Raw genomic sequence first — 17,489 nt, 5'->3', positions numbered from 1 at the left:
CATGACATCATATTACAGCTTAAAATCATATAAGTGATCAAATTTTGCTACTAAAGCTACAGTGTCTAATGTTTTATTGATATTTTAATAGTTTTTTTTATTGAATTTCACATGCTTTGCTTTTATAGAGAAGTAACAAATGTACTTTATTTTATGTCTGGTTGGACAAGAGTATAAATAAAATTTCAGAGAGGATCATACTGTACATAAATGTGGTTTTATTTAAATGGCCGTCTAAACAGCACAGTTTCTTGTGTAAGGGTAGTAAAATATGGCCCCATCCATCCGTTTGGCCCAACGACGGAATCCAAACGAAGGGTAATGGCGCGTTCGGTATTTTCCGGCGCTTGCAGGTGACGTTTTGGCATTTATGCAATTTTGTATTATAATCTGACTCCAAGATAATGTTAATATAAATCGGATTGATAATTACTTTTAACAGTTACAGAATTTGGGTGGATGTTTGGTCATTCTTGTTTAGCCCTACTTGTTATTGCATCCGTTCATTCGGCTACTCATGTCGCTTTGGACTCACGCACCGGCTGTTTATTAATATTTAATAATCATGCGGGCCCACGATCACAACCGAATCAGGCTTGGTCGCTGCTAGAGGTTAGACCATATGTTCAGAAGGCCGCCTTTTACGCGTGCTCATCTCTGAACATACTTTATTTAGTCCCCATAGAGGTGCAACTTAATTATTACAATATTTATTTCTAACCAGAGGCTCACAACCACTATCATAAAACAAACTGACCGTCTTCTCCAATGATAGCTTTGTATAATCGTGTCATAATTTAATATGCAACTTAGATATATTAAAATTGAAATAACCAGAGGCTGAGGCTCATCTGATTTAGAGTGGTCAGACAACATTTACTTGTTACTCTATTCAATTTCAATTCAATTCAATTCAATTTTATTTATATAGCGCTTTTCACACTACTAAATTGTTTCAAAGCAGCTTTACACTAATAGAAGCAGTAAAAGCACAGAAAAACGACAGATAGCACAACATAATACACAATAGCATAAGCAGTCAAATTTGCTGCCGCTATGACGCGACATTATGAGCGAGCGTATTACTAATGTAACGTCTAGGAGAAGAAGCTAAGTTAAGCCCAAGCAGGCTACCTCCCCGGGGTAAAAAACCCCCTAGGAGAAAAAAAAACAAAACCCCGGGTTGTTTAGCAGAGGAAATAAAAATAAAAAGTCCTAGGAGGGAAAAACCCTTGGGAGATATACATGTATATACACACACATATAAACGGATAAGGAGCTTAGGCGGAGATTAAGCAGAGATTAAGCGGATATTAAGCGGGTCCTGCCGGTGGTCGTTGGTCAGGCATCAGCTGGGCATCACATTGAAGGACGACCAGTAGATCAGAGGTGTGCCGACTTTCACATCTACCGGAACTGGGTCTGTTTGTCCCATTGTCCTCAGGGTCAATGGGACCCAGGGACGAGACAGGGAGAGAAAAACAAAATCATATTAGCGTAGGGGCCGTTCACATGTAATGCAAGTGTCACACAGTGATGTGGTTTAATCAGCTTAGTTTCAGACAGACTAGCTATTGCGGCATAATTATATTATCCACAGTTGAGGATTTTGCAAATTGGGGGCCCACTGCGACGGTATATATGGTAACTAAGGGTCACCTTCCGATTTTTAAGAGAAAATTAAACCTGTCGACCCGTTTGACTAAGGCCTGTAACCCCACTGTCGTCGTTAATGCAGGTTCAGTGGCAAACGGGTCTATATTGTATACTATTTACAAGATCACGAGAAAACGCCAACATCGCAACCTGACCATACGTGTCAACCCGTTTGACTAAGGCTGGAGGCCCCACTGTCGTCGTTAATGCAGGTTCAGTGGCAAACGGGTTTGTATGGCATACTATTCACAAGACACAAGAAAGTGCCAAAATCGCAACCCGACCATACGTGCCAACCCGTTTGACTAAGGCCAGAAGCCCCACTGTCATCGTTAATGCAGGTTCAGTGGCAAACGGGTCTGTATGGCATACTATTCGCAATACAAAGAAAGCGCCAAAATCACAACCCAACCATACGTGCCAACCCGTTTGACTAAGGCCAGAAGCCCCACTGTCGTCGTTAATGCAGGTTCAGTGGCAAACAGGTCTGTATGGCATACTATTCGCAATACAAAGAAAGCGCCAAAATCACAACCCAACCATACGTGCCAACCCGTTTGACTAAGGCTGGAGGCCCCACTGTCGTCATTAATGCAGGTTCAGTGGCAAACGGGATTGTATGGCATACTATTCACAAGAACACGAAAGTTCCAAAATCGCAATCCGACTATAGGTTAAGATAAGGTTTTTATTTATTTATTTGGTTGGTCTGTGTTATGACCGCGAATGGTTTGTTCCGTACAGATAACTATTTTGAGTTAAGTACTTTTACTAGACAAATTATGCGAATGCTTTGTTGAAGAGAAAAGTTTTAAGTCTAGATTTAAAATTATCGACTGTGTCTGATTCTCGGGCATCGGTTGGTAAATCATTCCAGAGCTTAGGGGCTAAGTAGGAAAATGACCTTCCACTTTTAGACATTTTTGATAGTCTAGGGATAATCAAGAGACCAGAATTTTGCGACCGTTGTGTGCGTGATGGAGTGTATTCTGATAGTAATTCTCTAAGATATGAGGGTGCTAGGCCATTTAAAGCTTTGTAGGTGATTAGTGATATTTTAAATTGTATGCGATATTTAACTGGTAGCCAGTGTAAAGATGCCAGAATTGGGCTTATGTGGTCATACTTTTTAGATCGAGTAAGTACCCTTGCGGAAGCGTTTTGAACTAGCTGAAGCTTGTTTACTTGATTTGCATGGCATCCCCCGAGTAGCGAGTTACAATAGTCTATTCTAGAGGTCATAAAAGCATGGATAAGCTTCTCTGCGTCAGATGTAGACAGTATATGGCGTATTTTCGAGATATTTCTAAGATGGAAGAATGCTGTGCGGCAGACGTTGGCGATATGACTATCGAAGGATAAGTTGCTGTCGAACATCACACCTAAGTTCCTAACCGTGGAAGATGGCACCACAGTGCAGCCATCTATGTGCAACTTGTAATCTGACATATTATGTTTGTAGCGATTCGGTTCAATAATAAGTATCTCTGTCTTATTGGAGTTCAGCTTAAGAAAGTTATGTGCCATCCAGTCACTAACATCGCTAAGGCAGTCTGTTAGCTTAGAAAACGTGTGTGTTTCGCTGGGATGTGAGGAGATGTAAAGCTGGGTATCATCCGCATAGCAGTGAAAACTTATGTTATGTTTCCTGATAATGTCTCCTAGAGGTAACATGTATAACGAGAACAGGATAGGACCTAAAACCGAACCCTGCGGTACACCGTATTTAACCAGGGAGTGATATGACTCTTCCTCGTTTACATAACCAAAGTGATAGCGATTGGTTAGATACGACCTAAACCAGGCTAGCGCCTGACCACTGATACCAACATAGTTTTCTAGTCTATTGAGTAAGATTGTATGATCTATTGTGTCAAAGGCTGCACTAAGGTCTAATAATATAAGAATTGAGATTTCACCACGATCGGATGTTAATAGGAGGTCATTTGTAACTCTAAGCAACGCTGTCTCTGTGCTATGGTGGGGCCTGAATCCTGATTGGAACTTTTCATATGTACTATTATTTGTCAAGAATGTGCGTAACTGGCTTGCCACTACCTTTTCTAATATTTTCGAAAGAAAAGGGAGATTTGAGATTGGTCTAAAGTTATTAAGCTCTCCTTGATCAAGCTGTGGTTTTTTAATCAGCGGTTTAATAACTGCTAGTTTGAAAGCTGTTGGAACGTATCCTATTTCTAGCGATGAGTTAAAGATATTTAGAACCGGGGTTGACGCTACAGGGAATACCTCTTTAAGCAGTTTTGTGGGAACGGGGTCTAATATACAGGATGATGATTTGGATGATGTAACTAGTCTAGAGAGCTCTTCTATTGTAGTAGGTTTAAATGAATCAAGATGTTCGTATGGTAGTCCAGTGTTAAGTGAACTATTGGGAAGAGTGGTGGCTGCCTGGGTAGCTACGATGTTTTCCCTTATAGCCGTAATTTTGTTAGAAAAGAAGTTCATGAAGTCGTTACTATTGTGTTGAAGTTTACTATTGGTTTCTGTTTGTTCTTTATTTCTAGTCAGTTTTGCAACGGTGCTGAAGAGGAAACGAGGGTTATTATGATTCTCATTTATAAGCTTGCTAAGATAGGTAGATCTGGCGGTTTTAATAGCCTGTCTGTATTGTTTAACACTCTCTTTCCATGCTGCACGCCATACCTCTAACTTTGTGCTTCTATAATTTCTTTCCATTTTCCTAGTTGCCTTTTTGAGAGCTGCGGTGTGATGATCATACCATGGAGCTGGCGGTTTTTCTTTGATTCTTTTTTTTCGAATGGGAGCAATGGCATCCAATGTGTTAGAACAGACATTGTTTAGGTTTTCTATTACAATATCTAGATCGTCACAGTTATCTGCTACATGTTTAATTTGGGACAGGTCTGGAAGAGTGCTAATAAAGCTATCTTTAGTGGTGGAAATTATTGTTCTGGCTAATCTGTAGCATGTTGTGGATTGAGTGATCCTATCTAGAAGTACAGTGTATGACACAAGGTAATGGTCAGAAACTGCATCACTCTGAGGTGATATTTTGATGTCATTAATATTGAGCCCGAGTGACAGAATTAAGTCTAATGTGTGCTTACGAGTATGCGTTGGCCCTGTCACGTTTTGTCTAATATTGAGAGAATTTAGAACATCCATAAACGCACGTCCTAGTGCATCTTTTGGGTTATCCACATGAATATTAAAATCACCAATGATAAGAGCTTTATCTACAGTGACTACAAGCTCAGACAGGAAATCTGCTATTTCTTTAAGGAAATCTGCATGGTGGCCCGGAGGTCTATAGATTGTAGCTAAGGCAAAAGAGAGCTGTTTGTGGTTACGATCGGTTATTTCCATATTTAACAACATTAGTTCAAATGATTTAAATTTTACTTCAGATTTTTGGTTTACTTTAAAAATGTTGTTGTATATTGTAGCTACACCACCCCCTCTCCCCTTTAATCGAGGTTCGTGTTTATAATAATAGTCTTGTGGGGTGGATTCGTTTAAACTAATGTCGTCTGCTTTAAGCCAGGTTTCTGTTAAACAGAGTGCATCTAAGTTTTGGTCTGTAACTATTTCATTGACAATAGGTTCTTTATTGGTAAGCGATCTAATGTTAAGAAGGCCAAATTTTAACATTCGAGGTTCATCTGTTAATGTATTGTTTTCTAATTTTATATTAATCAGATTTGTACCAGATGTGGCAAGCGGTGCTCTGTATTTATTTGTTCGGGGAACAGATACAGTTGAAATGTGTTGATATTCTGGTAAGATTGACTCGAAGTGCTGGGATATAAGTGATCTTGACATATCACGGCAGCTAACAGACGGACGGTTAAGCCGATCCGTCTGTTTCCTGACTTGTACCCTGGATAGTCAGACTGTATTAGAAGTAAGACTATTGGTCAGATTTATAGAGAGAATCGGCCTTCCTTCCTGAGACGGATGGAGGCCATCTCTCTTTAGCAGGTCAGGTCTCCCCCGAAAATGCTTCCAATTGTCTATAAACCCTACGTTATGCTGAGGGCACCATTTTGACATCCAGTCGCGAAGAGACAATAATCTACTGTAAGTTTCATCCCCCCGGTAGGCGGGGAGGGGACCAGAGCATATTACATTGTCTGACATTGTTTTAGCAATTTCACATATCTCTTTAATATTATCTTTGGTGATCTCTGACTGGCGGAGTCTGGTGTCATTCGTGCCGGCGTGAATAACAATTTTAGAAAACTTACGCTTAGCATTAGCCAGCACTTTAAGTTTTGATCTAATGTCTGAAGACCTGGCTCCCGGTATACAATCGACTATGGTGGCTGGTGCCTCAATGTTCGCGTTCCTAAGTATCGAATCTCCAATGACCAAGGCACTTTTAACAGACGTCTCAGTCGGTGTATTGCTTAGAATATCGAACCTGTTTGAAATTTCCAGGGGGGTCTTGGGTGGGCACCGGAAACGACTTTGCCGCCTGACAGTCACCCAGTTAGTCGGCCCCCTTGACTCAGATGATGGAACCGAGCTATGTGTATTACGTTTAACACTAGGCGCACCCGAAACAGTGTTTGTAGCATTAGCGGTATTAGCGTTTGTAGCATTAGCGGTATTAACGTTTGTAGCATTAGCGGTATTGCTGTCATCAACTAGCGTTTGGATGCGCGCTTCTAGTTCTGCAATCTTCTCCGTCAGCCTTACTACTTCAATACACTTAGCACAAGTAAACCCCGCTGTGCTGATGGAAGAAGCTAAACTGTACATGTGGCAAGTGATGCAGGTTACAATAACAAGCGGAGTCTTACCGCTTTCATGTTGGGTGATGGCGTCTTCGGTCACCTGGACGCGGTCCGTGTTACTCTAAACAGGAAATTAGCCTCCACGCATCTAATTTAACTTAAACTAACGCCAAGTGCTAGTCGGATCTCCAAAATCCTCCGCTGATGTACTACTATGCCATCTAGTCTGGGATTTTGGTCCGTAATACTAGCCTGATTTTTCAGACATTGCGGTAACAAGGATACATCGTAATTTACTAATCATGTCAATAACTTTCGTAGCAACACAGAATAATCCAAACACAATTTATTAACCAGGTAGGTAAAACATAATTCAGAAGCCAATTTACATTCCAATTCAAATACGAAATAAACAAAAACCGTTGCATACCTGGTAAGGAGATGGAGATCTGGTTACAGATTCTTTGAAATAAAATAAAAATACATGATGCTGTGCCAGGACAGCATCATGGGGGTGCATTTCAAGATAAAGAAAGTCCCGTCTGAATCTTTTGACATTTTCCTTAAATATCCAGAGAACAAAGCATATAGGAGTTTGGTACTGATTGGTTGTTGTAAAATCAGGGGTGTAGCCTAATATACATACAGTGGGTGATTGATCAACATGTCTAAGGTAGGAGGTGTCTCCCAACATTAGGTTAAGTTTACTTATTTATTGTCACAGATTAACATTGAATCCTGTTGTCATATTAATAGACCCAAATGTACCACTTGCTTTAAAACACTTCATATAACACCAAACAAGACCAGTTTCAGATACTTTGTGTATACAGAATGTAGCATTCCATACACAGTTTGCTTGAGAACATGAGGAGAGAGGGACGAGAAAGTGTGGTAGGGTGTCCCACACCATGGGGTAACTGTCTTGGGGGGTAGATGTGAATTCTTTGAGAAAGGTTTCAGATGATAATTCAACAGGAATTAGGAAGCGATTCCCTGTGGATTCAGCTGTTTGATGCTGGTTTCAGGAAATACCTTTTGTCAGGGTTTGGCACCACCTTACACTTGTGTGAAGGTGCATTTTAACATCACAATGTTTTAAACAATTTAAAGCTGAGGGTTTTGAGTCTTACTGCTATTGAATGATTTGTGTTGAGTTTGGATCTTCTGCAGTAACAGATTCATCTGTAGATTGAGCTCGAGTTCACTCTTCTTGGAGTTTTGTCTTGAATTCCTGCAGGTAAAATAAATCAAACATCAGTGATTTGTGTCTGACATAAAAGATTCAATATAAAATTAAAGGATTGAGGACACTACAGAAAACAAATAACACAACTTCATCTTAATAACATGTGTATTTCTGTGTAGTTGTGTGATGAATCTGTCTGTGTGTTGTTATAATGTAATATCTTTGTTATATCACACATCTACTGGATGTTATCATGGTCAGTTTCTTCTCTCCTCACCTCTCTTTATCCTCTCAGCTCCTCCTTTATCTTCTCATTATCTTCTATGTGTTCATTCAATAAAGCTACACAACAATAAAACACAATAAAAATAATACACATCAAAAACAGATGATAATAAACAGTCATAATTTTGTGAGGTTTATCTTTCAGATTGTGTTGTGATTTCTGCTTCATGACATGAATGAGTTTGGTCAGCAGAGATGTCAGGTGTTGTGTTTGAGTTTCTTCTCTTCATCCACTGCTCTCTCTTTCCATCTCTTCTTCTTTCTCTCCTCTTCTTCTTCTTCATCTAATCGTTTCTTTTCAGTCAGGTAAAGATGTTTCAGATGCTCGGGATTTTCCTCCTCTAACTGAACTGTTGATTGTTACAAATCCATATTTTCTTGTAAAGTAGTTTGTCATATTCATGTTTTATCTCTTCGTCTTGTAAAGCAAATCTCATGAGGAAATATGAGACAGATATTAGAGAAGATTTAAGCAGAACTGATTCAAATACACTCGTTTCTGTTAACAACATTGAACAAGGCATATTTTTCGTTTATCAGCTGTGTTTGTTTGTATATAAAGTTTGTTTTGATTCATTGATAACATGATATTAATGTTTTTAGTATTTGAAGCACAAAAACAAGCGTTCGTCTACCCACCCTCTTTAACTATTATCAGAAACATCTTTGAACATTATATGATGAACCCTCATATGCAGCATCACTTTAAACATGTTTACTTTTATCAGACGTTCAGTTTAATTACATTTTTAAAGAATCATGTAAGATTTACCTCAGTTGCGCTCCCACAACAACAACAGAGCCGTCTGACGAGTAAAGGACAACTAATGATGACGTAAGAATGACTTCAGGCAGTAATAATCAAAATTTAACATCGATTTGATTCCTCACGTCTTAAATTTACAATATATGTTGTCAACAATCAATGACTTCGCTTCGCAAAGCACAATAATTTACTTTTCTGTTTTAACAAACAGTTATATTTAAACACACAGTGGTCTTTGACGCGCGCGTGATGTTTGAACCGCGTTCATTTGTGAGATCAGAGGAATGTTATGTGCTGTTGTTTCAGTCATGACCGCATGGTGGCAGTAGAGGATAAATCAATCTCACACTGATTAATGTTACTTAAAATGTTTTAGATGTTATAAAAGTAATGTCGGTCGCATATGAGTATGCTGTGGCTCTCTGTCGGATTGCCTGTATTTAGAACAGAAGCACGAGTGCAGTATTAGAGGTCAATGAGAGTTTGACCATGTAGTGAAACAGGTATGATGTTAAAATAATATTGAGGTGATTGTGGTGAGATTTGTCTCCTCGTGCAATTATTATAGTAAAGTTTTCTTCTGGATTCAAGAAATTGAGTTAAAACACAAAGTCTGAGGAAGGTTTTGAGTATTGTAGGTCAGTGTTGTGTTCAGTGAGAATAATTTGACCTCAAAATAAAAGTGCAGTGAAATCAGACTTTACTTTGTTCCATTGGGAACAAAGTCAAAACATAAACTGAAGCACAAGATTCTTCGTGCATGACAACATTTACTGATGATTTGATTGACAGCTCTGCCATCTAGAGGATAAATGCAGTATTAAATGCTGTAAGTACTGTATATTGAGAACTATATTCAGTATTAAATGGTTTATTTATTAAATGTACAAATGTTTTTTATTAGGACAATTGTTGTATTTATAGATTTAGCAATATTTATTTATACTTATAGTATAATTTATAGGTCATTTTTAAACTGTATATGTTCATGGGGTACAGTATGTGATGACTCCTGGGATATTAAAGATGCTCATGTGGTGTGCAGACAGATGCAGTGTGGAGTGGCTCTTAGTAATCGGCCAGTACCAGTCTGGTTTGGTCCCGGTTTGGAGAGGAAGAGAGTTAGTATTTTTTTAAGATAGAAGAGGTGTCTGCAGTCAATATTCAATTTTCAAGTATTTTTGGAAGATAAGGTTTTTTTTTTAAATGTAGCAAGAGATCTGGCTGACTGGACTCCTATAGGAATATCATTCCACCAGCAGGAAGTAATACAGGAAAATGAGGGGGAACGTGATTTTGTGCCCTTTTGTGAAGATATGAAAAAGCGCGCTCATTTGCTGAACGTAACATTTTGGATGGGGTGTAGGAATGCAGGAAAGTGTGAAAGTATGCCGGTGCAGTGCCAGTGAAAGTTCTGTAGGTGAGCATTAGTGACTTTCTGACACGCTCTTCAATTAGTAGCCAGTGGAAAGAGATGAGGGGCGGCGTTACGTGAGACATTTTTTGGCTTTTGGAAGATGAACCAATTGGAGTGGTTTGATAGGCTGTGCAGGAAGGCCATCAAGGAGAGCATTACAGTACTCCAGCCTGGAGATTATGAGGGTCTGGATCAGGAGCTGTGCAGCATTCTCTGTAAGGAATGGGTTTATCTTTCTGATATTGTATAACGCACATCGGCATGATCACGCTGTCTTTAATCAGTGAAGGATATTTCGTCATCAAAGACTACACAGAGGTTTCTGTTTTGGAGGAGTAATGGTTGTGTTGCCCAGTTGAATGGAGATGTCATGCTGTATACTGGGTTGTGCAGGAAAAACATTTATTTCTAGTCAAGTAATATTTTTTACATTTACAGTATGTAGCTTATATCAGATGTTTACAGGTTAAAGTATCTGCAGTTGTTAAAGCAGTGACTGCAGGAGGCGCAATGATATTATGCACTGCTTGTAAATAGTCCCCTGGCATGATGGTGGCATTGTAGATTAATAAGGTGCTTCACAATATAGTCCAGATGTTTGTGTTTTGGTTTGGGGTGTAGTAAATGTTGTGGGATATGTGTGGGGATTTATCAGTTCTGGCTGTTCAGGGGTCTGATGGACTGCAGAAAGAAACTGTCTCTCAGTCGACTCGTACAGGACCAAATGCTGCGGAGACGTCTGCCTGAGGGCAGCAGATCCATTTGACGGGTGTCTGGTGTCGCTCATGATCTTTCTGGCTTTCCTCGCACATCGCCTGAAGATTCATCAACATTTACTGATGCTTTGATTGACAGATCTGTGACTGACATCTAGTGGATAAATAAAGCATTACAATATTAAATGACCTGAGATGGTGCTGTAAGAATGTTATAATCTGTAGATATATTGATTGATTTACTGATTGATTTAATTTAGACATGTTTTATATTATGCAACGGATTTTATTTTTATTTAGGTTTTACAACAGATAATGTGATTTTAATTTTGATTTACTTTGTATTTTATTGAATGTTTTGCTTTTTTGTTTAAATTAAGTAGAAATGTCAATTTAATATTAAAATTTAAATGTTGATTAATATAATTATAGAGAGAAATATATAGAGAGGTGTGAATTATTTTTACTCACTACTCAACTATCTGTACTTTATCAGTGTTTTACTCTCTGATATAAAAAACTCTTACTCCACTACTATTCATTTCATAAATTAAAAATCTTTTTACCCTTCTATTAAGGCTTAATACTTAAGGCTTAAGTACATTAAATTGTAGTACTGTCTTATTTATTCTCAAGTACTCGTTTTTTAATGTAATTAGGTATTAAATAAAGTTTAATATGAAAAGTAGTGGACTAAAAAAAAACACTCTGATAAAGAACAGATTATAAAAATTTATTTAAGTAAAGTAAAAATATTTGTGTATACACCTCTGAATTAGGGCTGTGACGATTAATCGCGTGTCCCATTAAAAAGACCTGTCTAAAATCGATTCTGAATCGCAAGGCTCCGATTCTGTGTTTCATGCACAGTTCATGCGTGTACTACGGTGTTTGGTAAATAGGAAGTCCTTATCAATCTAAAATTATTATGAGTCAGAGTCGTTTATAACGTGCATTTAAAAAAGCAACACTCATTAAACAAAATCATTCAAATATTCTTTATTATCATGAAAATACCTGAAACAATCTGAAGAACAGCGATATAAATATCCCCAGACATTTCCTGGAATAGATGGATTTCAGTCATGTGACTTTTTGCGTCATGCCGCCATCTTGAGGACTTACCGAGTACTAGTAGGCTATTGACAAGCATTGGCTACCTTGCTACGATTTACGGGTTTCTTATCTTTTACTGTCTATGGTTCTTACGGATACAGTAAAGGGCTACGAAAGACAAGATGTTGCATCTCGACTGTCATGAAAAGAAACGCTACTTTAAAAAAAATATGTTGGTTAGGGTGTGATCCCTACTCAATTCCTAATGCGTTCTTCCAGCCGCTGTCCGCTGCTACCGAACTACCACTATTTTTACAACATAAGAAGGCGCGACACAACCTGAAACTTTGCTGGAAGTATCTCCTGGATCTCTACACGTGAACGCGAGCATTGAGAACATTGTTTGTGAACACAGAGTTTACTGGAGGGAAGGGTTTTGTACATCTGACTTTGGCTGTAATGGTGTCCGCTCGTCATCTCTGCCAGACGTAAATAATCGATTTTCGAATGTGAATGAATGAATCTCATATGAGGGTCCTTTTTCCACTAGAAGGTCAATATTGTTTTTTACTTGCGACAAAACAACGAATTATCCGTGCATTTATATGGAAATATGCTTTAGGAGATATAAATCTTTACTCTCCTCCCTCCTTACGTCACAATTGGAGATTGATACATCTTGACTGGGAAGAAGACGGCGAGCGGACGCCAAATCATTCAGGGTCAGTTGTTCAGGGCCTTCTTTTTGGTTGACTCTGTGTTCACAAACAATGTTCTCGGTGCTCGAGTTCACGTGTGGAGACACAGGCGGTGCTTGGAGCAGGGTGTCATGTTGTGTTGAGCCTTCTGTTGTTAAAATAGCGATTTTGATGCTCACAGCATATTGAAGGCATAACTTCTAGTTCTTTTGCGACCACTTCAGGTCCTCAAAATGGCGGAAGACAAGTGAGTGACGTCAGCTGATATCCATGTATAGCGTTTCTAGTGGCTACTTCTTCTGTGGCACAATTGGAGTTTCTGCACAAGAGCGACCCCTGGCTTTTGGATGTGGCGTCATTTCACCGTAATTCATTCAAATTCATTCATTGAGAAAATGCGCATTTGCACGATTAATCGTCCCAGCCCTACTCTGAATATCTCTGTGTTTATATTAAAGTGTATGAGTGTGTTTGAAGTGATCATAAAGTTTCCTGTACATCTGCACACAACAGGATTTGATGCTGAATAGATACTGAAGTGTTTCATTTATTTGATGTAAATTTATCTTCACCCTTGCAGGTGTTTGTCTCCTCTGAACATGGAGGGAGGAGCGTCGTTCATCAGCGCTGACGATCTGCTGATATATATGGAGAAAATCAAAAATATCTCTTCTGATTTGTTACTCAAGTTGTTTGATGATTTCCTTTCTTATTTCTAATAAGGTAACAGAGAGCGTGATTGGTCTCTCTCTCTCTCTCTCTCTCTCTCTCTTTCTCTTTACATTGACTTCTCATTATTCTCTATCAGTCTGTGTGTACAGTAGAGGATTATGGAGATCTGTCTCACACTCATTTTACTCTCCTCTGTAGTAATGATCATTACTGCTGGTAAGTACACACTTGCGGTACAAAAAACAAATAAAAAAAAACAAATATATATATATATATATATATATATATATATATATATATATATATATATATATATATATATACACACTTTAATATGAAGTGGGGTTTTTTGTGCTTTTCTCATGTTTGTTCTCCTTTGCTTCAGATCTGAATGTGAGGTTGGTGAATGGTGGCAGTCCTTGTTCTGGTAGAGTTGAGGTTCTTAAAGGTCATCAATGGGGAACAGTGTGTAATCATGGGTGGGATGTGATAGATGCTGCAGTGGTGTGTAGAGAGCTGAACTGTGGAGAGGCTATAAGTGCACCATGGAATGCTTACTTTGGACAAGGATCAGGACCAATCACAATGGCTCTTGTGCAGTGTAGTGGGTCAGAGTCCTCACTGAAGGACTGTGGATCATTCGACACGTATATTCAGTACTGTTCTCATTCTGGTGATGCTGGTGTGATCTGCTCAGGTGAGCTTCTCTAAATATTTTCCTGTTAATTCATGAATAATAACAACATCATTCTTTCACAGGATATACAAATGAAAATAGATATGATAAATATATTCTAGTTTAGATTTGTGTAAAAACATACAAATACAAAATTTGTGCTAATATATTATTTATATCTGTACAATGAATTTGAGGTCAAACTATTATCCAATATCATATAGTTTATGTATGAGTGACAACACTGCTATGTATTTAGAAATGTTTCCTATTTTTTATTCATTCCTTTTTTTACAAAAACGTCATATTCTCAAACTGGTTATTGCTGATCAGTAATGTTATAGAAGGGTTAATGATCTTTGTAAGAATAACTCTTTAATCAAATCTAATTAAAGTCTTATATGCTGTTCACTTTGTCCATATAATCAGAAATTATAAACTATGGAAGGTTTGCAAGACTTGTTGATGGACCTCATCTGTGCTATGGAAGAGTCGAGCTGCTTCGTGGTAACACCTGGATGTCAGTGTGTGATGCTGTGTTTGATGATCAGGATGCAGAGGTTGTGTGTAGAGAGATGAACTGTGGGGTTCCTGTACAGCTGCTGGGTGCAGATACTTTTGGTAAAGGAGAGGGGCAGGTGTGGACACAAGAGATTCAATGTAGAGGAGATGAATCACTCAGTCGATTATGTTCATATGCTTCACGTAAAGTAACCTGCTCCCATGACAATGATGTGGGACTGAGATGTTCTGGTAAATATCAATGCTGAACCTTTATATAAAGAAATCTAGTATTAGTGTAATCAAATTCATCTTATGAGAAAATGTTTTATGAACAGGGATGGGCAGTTTTTCAGATACATGAATTAAAAGCAACCCATTCTCACCAAAAAGCATACAAATACGCCAAATTCCGATTTTGCGTGCATATGATACGCCAGTCCTTCCCATTCACTTATATGGCGAATCGTTTCGTGACGTTTTATTTATTGTTTTCTCATTTGTTTTCTGTTTTTTTACCATTTTCGCTTGGGTTTAGGGTTAGAACAACTTTTTAGTATATAAAAATGACATCCTAACCCAAACCCCAACTCTAACCCCAACTCCAAGCGACCATGGCTTAAATATAGATAAAAACATAGAGAAACCTGTATATTAAATAACCTGCTTAAACAAATGTGAAATCTAACCCTAAACCCAAGCGAAAATGGTTTAAAAAATAGAAAACAAATGAGAAAACAATAAATAAAACGTCACGAAACGATTCGCCATATAAGTGAATGGGAAGGACTGGCGTATCATATGCACGCAAAATCGGAATTTGGCGTATCTATTTCACGATAATCACACTGCGTGTCATTTGTACACATCTTGGTGAGAACGGGTAGCTTAATATATATGTTTGAAATGGAAAACAATATTTTGGATTTTAAAGCTCTTGCAAAAATTTCATTTTGTATTTCAATACATTTATTATTTTTAAACTATGTAAAATATTTTGTTCCATTCAGCCTCTATAGGTTGCTTGTTTTTCTGTATCAATAGTTCAGCGATGTCCCCCAACTTTAATACACGAGCTACAGCTGTAGGACAACTACGCTCTTAAAAATAAAGATGTTCAAGATATGATTATGGCCTTAATTGGTGATTAAGGTTAAAACTGAACATGATTAAGATTTGCTTTCATTTAACATAAAGGAGCACTAACAGAGGGGAACTAGTGAAACTTAAACATAAAGGTTAAGGTTGAGATAGACTTCAGGCTATGATAATATTCAGTAATTTATTAATTTCTTGTACTTTCTGTATTGAAAATTAAAATACAAAAAGTTCCTGTTTATTTTTTAATACACAATTCTTGATATTTATTATGATACATATTATCTGAAGTATTTTGTATTTTAAATCCATTTTTATGTCAGTGTCTGTTTATGAGCTGTTCTGTATTTCAGTAATTTGAGATCTTTGTCCAGTTTTTGCAGTGCTAAGATAAATCTATATCTATATATTAAATCTCTATTCTTCTGTCTGTATTTTTGTTATATTCTGTTTCATTAACCTCTGAGATCTCTGTGCAGGTTACTTTGACCACAGGCTTATGAACGGTCCTGATATCTGCTCTGGTCGAGTTGAAGTTGGATACCTTAATGAGTTGAGAACAGTTTGTGATGCATGCTGGGATATGAGAGCTGCCAATGTCCTCTGTAGAGAGCTGAATTGTGGGATTGCTGTGTCTGTTGTGGGAGTGGACTGGTTTGGAGAGGGATCTGGTGAAATCTGGGCTGATGTGTTTGATTGTCAGGGGAATGAAACAAAACTCTCAGAATGTTCAATCTCTTCATGGAGTCGAGCTGAATCCTCTCATAAACAAGATGTTGGAGTCATTTGTTCTAGTGAGTGAACTTCACTCTGTCATTAACATGAAGTTACTGTAGTGTGATCGTAATCAATCTGAAAATGTCAAATCCTTTCTCCAGATTCCTCTCTGTCTCTTCATGATGGTCGAGTGAGGTTGTCTGGAGAGAGAGAGTGTGAGGGTGAGGTGGAAGTTTACATTCATCAGGTTTGGAGGAGAGTTCTGCTGGACTTCTGGAGTCTCACTGAATCCTCTGTGGTCTGCAGACAGCTGGGCTGTGGCTCTGTGCTGAACTTCACTAACTCCTCTTCATCCAGTGATGAAAACAGTTATGAGTGTGTGATGGGATTCCAGTGCACTGGGACTGAAGATCATCTGAGTAAATGCAGCTCTCCACAAACACTCAAATGCAGCTCAAGACAACAGCTGTCAATCACCTGCAACAGTGAGCATAACTGACCTTATTCATCATTGTAGTCAATACTTTTCATAGACAAGCATTGTTTTCTCTCTGTATATCAGAACTCACAGGTCAGCGGTCCATCAGGTTGGTGGGTTCTGGTGGAGATTGTGCAGGAAGGCTGGAGGTTTTTCACAAAGGCTCATGGGGTACAGTGTGTGATGACTTCTGGGATATTAAAGATGCTCATGTGGTGTGCAGACAGCTGCAGTGTGGAGTGGCTCTCAGTAATCAGCCAGTACCAGCCTGGTTTGGTCCTGGTTCTGGACCCATATGGCTGGATGATGTGAACTGTGAGGGGAATGAGACGTCACTCTGGAGCTGCTTCTCACGGGTCTGGGGAGATCATGACTGTAAACACAAGGAGGATGTAGGAGTCGTGTGCTCAGGTAAACAATAACCTGTAAAAGAAGTTGTAGTTAAATATATTTAAATATATTTTGATCAGATACATTAATTGTGAAATGTCACCAGACTGTGATTTGATTTAAATGATCCTTTTCAATCTAGAGTTTAAAGAGTTCAGGTTAACTGAAGGCTGTGAAGGGAATGTGGAGGTTTTCTACAATGGATCCTGGGGTAATGTTTGCTACAATCAGATGAACAAAGACACAGCGAGTCTGATCTGTCAAGAGCTGAACTGTGGAAGATCTGCCAGTGAACCCGTTTCTTCAGATGGACTGAGGTCTCAAAATTGGTTGGATTACTTTAAATGTCGATCAGATGACTCCACTATATGGCAGTGTCCATCTTCACCTTGGGGACAGGATTACTATAGGACAGATGAAGTGGCCAACATTATCTGCTCTGGTGAGATAAAG

General features: G+C 38.5%; 1 protein-coding gene and 2 long non-coding RNA genes across 3 annotated transcripts in view; 2 read left to right on the top strand and 1 right to left on the bottom strand.

The window, feature by feature from the left end:
- The window catches only part of LOC141364967 (uncharacterized), a 224,146-nt gene that overhangs the window by 41,711 nt on the left and 164,946 nt on the right, over positions 1-17,489 (bottom strand). The gene's annotated exons all lie outside the window — the stretch shown is intronic.
- The window catches only part of LOC141365016 (uncharacterized), a 62,544-nt gene that overhangs the window by 778 nt on the left and 44,277 nt on the right, over positions 1-17,489 (top strand). The window lies entirely within an intron of this gene.
- LOC129432126 (antigen WC1.1-like) overlaps positions 10,135-17,489 on the top strand; it is a 49,768-nt gene continuing 42,413 nt past the window's right edge. Inside the window, 7 exon segments of the mRNA XM_073870110.1 lie at positions 10,135-10,249; positions 13,375-13,392; positions 13,562-13,873; positions 14,282-14,512; positions 15,931-16,245; positions 16,330-16,653; positions 16,731-17,060. Of these exon segments, the coding sequence (XP_073726211.1) occupies positions 10,135-10,249; positions 13,375-13,392; positions 13,562-13,873; positions 14,282-14,512; positions 15,931-16,245; positions 16,330-16,653; positions 16,731-17,060 (1,645 nt within the window).

Source organism: Misgurnus anguillicaudatus, chromosome 1 (assembly GCF_027580225.2).
Source record: "Misgurnus anguillicaudatus chromosome 1, ASM2758022v2, whole genome shotgun sequence".
Classification (NCBI taxonomy): domain Eukaryota; kingdom Metazoa; phylum Chordata; class Actinopteri; order Cypriniformes; family Cobitidae; genus Misgurnus; species Misgurnus anguillicaudatus.
The sequence above is the reverse complement of the archived record's forward strand: the minus strand, read 5'-3'. Positions and strand labels throughout refer to the sequence as shown.